Source organism: Laetiporus sulphureus (genome assembly GCF_001632365.1).
Source record: "Laetiporus sulphureus 93-53 unplaced genomic scaffold LAESUscaffold_59, whole genome shotgun sequence".
Classification (NCBI taxonomy): Eukaryota; Fungi; Basidiomycota; class Agaricomycetes; order Polyporales; family Laetiporaceae; genus Laetiporus; species Laetiporus sulphureus.
Genome location: NW_024468568.1, coordinates 19,459 through 23,292, shown reverse-complemented (window position 1 = coordinate 23,292; position 3,834 = coordinate 19,459). Strand labels below are relative to the sequence as shown.

General features: G+C 52.0%; 1 protein-coding gene across 1 annotated transcript; it reads left to right on the top strand.

The window, feature by feature from the left end:
* Window positions 1–425: 425 nt before the first annotated feature.
* Window positions 426–2,772, top strand: LAESUDRAFT_717405 (uncharacterized protein; the record flags this gene model as incomplete). The annotated part of the gene is made up of 5 exons (XM_040907334.1): window positions 426–761; window positions 800–1,903; window positions 1,953–2,296; window positions 2,338–2,445; window positions 2,730–2,772. 5 exons carry the CDS (start codon window positions 426–428, stop codon window positions 2,770–2,772), a joined length of 1,935 nt encoding a protein of 644 aa, XP_040759237.1.
* Window positions 2,773–3,834: the final 1,062 nt, after the last annotated feature.

Genomic DNA, 3,834 nt, shown 5'->3' with positions numbered 1-3,834 from the left:
GGAACAGCAAGCAGGCACTCGATATTTCCAAGCACTTACAGGCAGAGCAGCGCTGGGTTTCGCAAGCCATCAATGAGTGCTCGAGACTGCTAACGGACCACTGCTCTAAAACTATGCGTTGGAAACCTGGCTAACGGAAATCGCCCGCTGTGAAGCACGTGGGGAAAAAGTCCGACATTGTGTGGGAAGTTTGTTGAATTCATCAACCGCGTTTTGACTCCACGTGTTCATCCTCATCCCTTTGCACAACTACCACAATGCCGTATGCGAGCAGGCTGATCAATCCGTTTGTCGACATCAAGGCTGGTGTGGACGACGATGAGGAGGAGACCCTGGAGGAGGAGGAGGAGGAGGAGGAGGAGGCAGTTGTAGAAAAGGATGACGTGGAAGAGGAGGACGAGGAGGAGGTCGTGGCAGAGGAGGCCATGGAAGAGGGGGACGAGGAGGAGGCCGTGGAAGAGGAGGACGAGGAGGACGAGGACGAGGACGAGGAGATCTCAGGCGAGTATGTGGCTTTCGCCACGAGTAACCATGCTCATGACTTTACAGGTTCTGAAGATGACGGTGTGGGCGACCTTTCCTCATATCGGTTGTGGAGTTCATCCGACGCCGAAGACGTGAATCCAGAGGATATAGCCTCTCACTACCAACGTAGAGCTCGCATGGAGGATGTCAGCATTCTTGCGATGGACAACCATGTACCAGAGACTCACTTTCCTCCCGGTTTGGGAGACCCTGGCCTCTGGATGGTCAAAACAAGGGTGCGTGACATACTTGCACTTTCGATTTTTCGCTGAAGGATATTTCGCAGCGGAATCGCACTTTTGAGGCGCTGATGCTCATGCACGATGCACTAGCTGCGGGTCCAGTGGATGAAACGCAGGCTGCGGATCAGCACGACCTTTTTGTTGCAGGGACGTCTGGCACACAAGCGACTGGGACCATCTCACCGATGACAACGGCTCATACGGCGAAGACCCCGGCTGTACATTCAATCTCTCTCTGCGTAGGAGGAATGCACCTCGACCATGCAGATCATATCTACATCGAGGCCCAGGGCCCCATCGACGTCGCACGTGCATGCTCTATGGCGACGCATCTTCTTCGTCAAATTAAACCGCTCTACATACCACTGGATGAGAGGATCAGCACCTTTAGCATCGGGTCCACGAATATTCGAGCACATACTTTCACTAGGCTCCAATTTGGGAGGCTGTACAAGGGAGACCTCACGTACATTGAAGATGTACAGCAGGGCGTGGTGGTCTGGGCAGTTCCGCGAGTCTCGTATGGAAACAAAAGGTCATTGTGGCCTGCAGCGCGCCCGTTTGATCCCGCAGCGGCTTCGGAACATTGCGGTCATGAGTCCGTCAAGAAGAAGAGCCGCAAAGGCAAAGGCAAAGGCAAAGCAAGTTCAGAAATGATCAGAGAGCAGACTGCTGTCGATTACATATTCCGCGGAAAACGGTTCAGAGACGGGCTTGTGCGATTGAAATATGAGACTCGTTATCTAGGTCCCCTAATTCCTGCTCCAAGCGAAGACGATATCGAACCATTCGTTGGTCCTGACTGGATACCACAGAAAGCCATCGAAGACATGATTCATCTCTCAAATATGGCCAGTCTATCCCCGCACGATTGCATTCGCGTGACAGGTGGGGAACTGTCTGGCCTGGAAGGAGTCATCGATAGTGTGACAGATAGAACCACCACAATCCTATATGGTCGTGATTCAGCCGAGTCGACAGTTGTGTCCTTGGGCAGTCTCGAGAGGATTTTCAAGCCAGGCGATGCAGTAAAGGTACTGCGAGGTAGTCATCACGGAACTACAGGTTTTGTTCTGGCTTCTAAGCCGGACGTGTCTGTGCTTAGCGTCCATCATCATGAGCATGAGAATATAGAGGTACGTTCCCCATACACCACTTTATAACATCATTAATTATGTCATGCAGATTACAGTGAGGACTCATGACATGAAGATGCACAGCGTTCCATTCCGATTCGTCGCTGTGCCAGAAGAGGTGCAGAACTCGCACAGTCCTTCTGAGGAGCAGAGAACCAGACGTTCAGCTGCTGAGGAGTCCGATGCGCACAAAGCTGGATTGCCCGATGATGGTCCACTTACCGATGCCGTGCTCGAGCCGTACATTATGCATATGGTCGCGATCATTCGGGGCGGACATAAGGGTTACAGAGGATTACTCAAAAGCATTTATCGGGGCCGTTTGGCAGTCGAGCTTGGTTATCCGAGGTGTAGAGTGGTCTCATTCCGCCAGGAGGAGGTTGGCCTACTCAGGTGAGTGCGGTATGATACTGTGTAAATTGTCTGAACTATAGGTTGAGCTCGATTTCCAGCGATAAAGGCAATATTTACCCTCTCATGACAAGGGAAGGCAAGATATCGGACATATCGCTGTCCGATGAACTGCTTGCCGATGCTGGGAGGTTTGCAGGGGCGTCGTCTGCCCCATTACCTTCGAGCGCAACCCCAGCATGGCAGCCTACAGACGCCGATGTTGCACTTTTCAATAATCCTCAAACTTCAGCGGATTACCGACATCAAGCAGCATGGTGCGCCTCATCTGACGATTTGGACGTAGAGCTTGCGATTCTTCTTCAGGACGCTGAGAGCTCGAGTGGTCCTTCTGCAGACCCATCTGCAGGCCCATCTGAGAGCTCGAGTGGCCCCTCTGCAGGCCCATCTGAGAGCTCGAGTGGCCCCTCTGCAGGCCCATCTGGGAGCTCGAGTGGCCCTTCTGCAGCCCTGCCTGAGACAACCACATCCAATGTCACTCGCGGTAAGTCAATTGCGCTTTCAAAAGGAGTTACGCTTATCCCATTGTAGAATCTGTTATCCCGGCAACGTTTCTTTTTGATCCAAGAGTACGCGAAGCTCTTCCGAAGTTAAAGGTACTCCGGCTCCAAACGCGTGATCCAATAACCGGATGGCTTCCTGAAAACATCGATATATTCAAAGACTGGCACCACCTTTATCTCGAGGATCCCGTTGGACCAGATGGTTCAGATGAAGTTCACATATCAATCAGAACTGGTAGATTCCAGGATGAGCCCTCACCATGCTCTGCAATGTCCTTGGCACCGATGCCCCCCCATGTCAATGAACACGCCATGGTCATCTCTGGTGAGCATGCAGGAACCATAGCAAGTGTGGTATCGTTTAGTGATGACGATGGGCTCTGGGTTCTGCGGCCGATCGCTGTGCGTCCACGGTCTGAGACGCCCCGGACGTGGACTCGTCCGAGGCCCAAGAAGAAACCGAGACGTTCAAAGCGAGATGAGACCCCCACAATCACTGTGACACGTAATGAAGTGGTCAATGTCGTAGGGAACGAGTGATCATCGGAGTAGTTGTGTACTTGTATCGCAGTGTAGACAACTCGGACGATGAAAGATATAACGAAACGTTGCCCTCCTCATCTGATCAGAGCAGCTCATGTCACTACGGGTAGCGTTTGCGGGCCAGGCTGACTGCAGAACGTTCATCCTCCCTTCGCATTACGATGCTTATTATCTGCTCAGAGTATCAACCATAGCGCGAGGCGTGTGGCGGTCTCTCTCGTCTGATTAGAATAGCTCACAACATTGTTTCCAGTGTTTGCGGGCCAGACTGACTGCTTTGATGCATTACATCTGGTCTATACAATATGCACCATGTGATAGATATGCTAGCACCACAACTCGCTCATGCAGGAGAGAACGAGAGATGAACCAAAGTATGCAATCAGCGTCTTAGCAGCATACGTACGTCACCCTACTGTACCCTTTCGACCATAGGTGTATTCTTGTACGGTCGCTTTACTCTTGTCGCTGCCG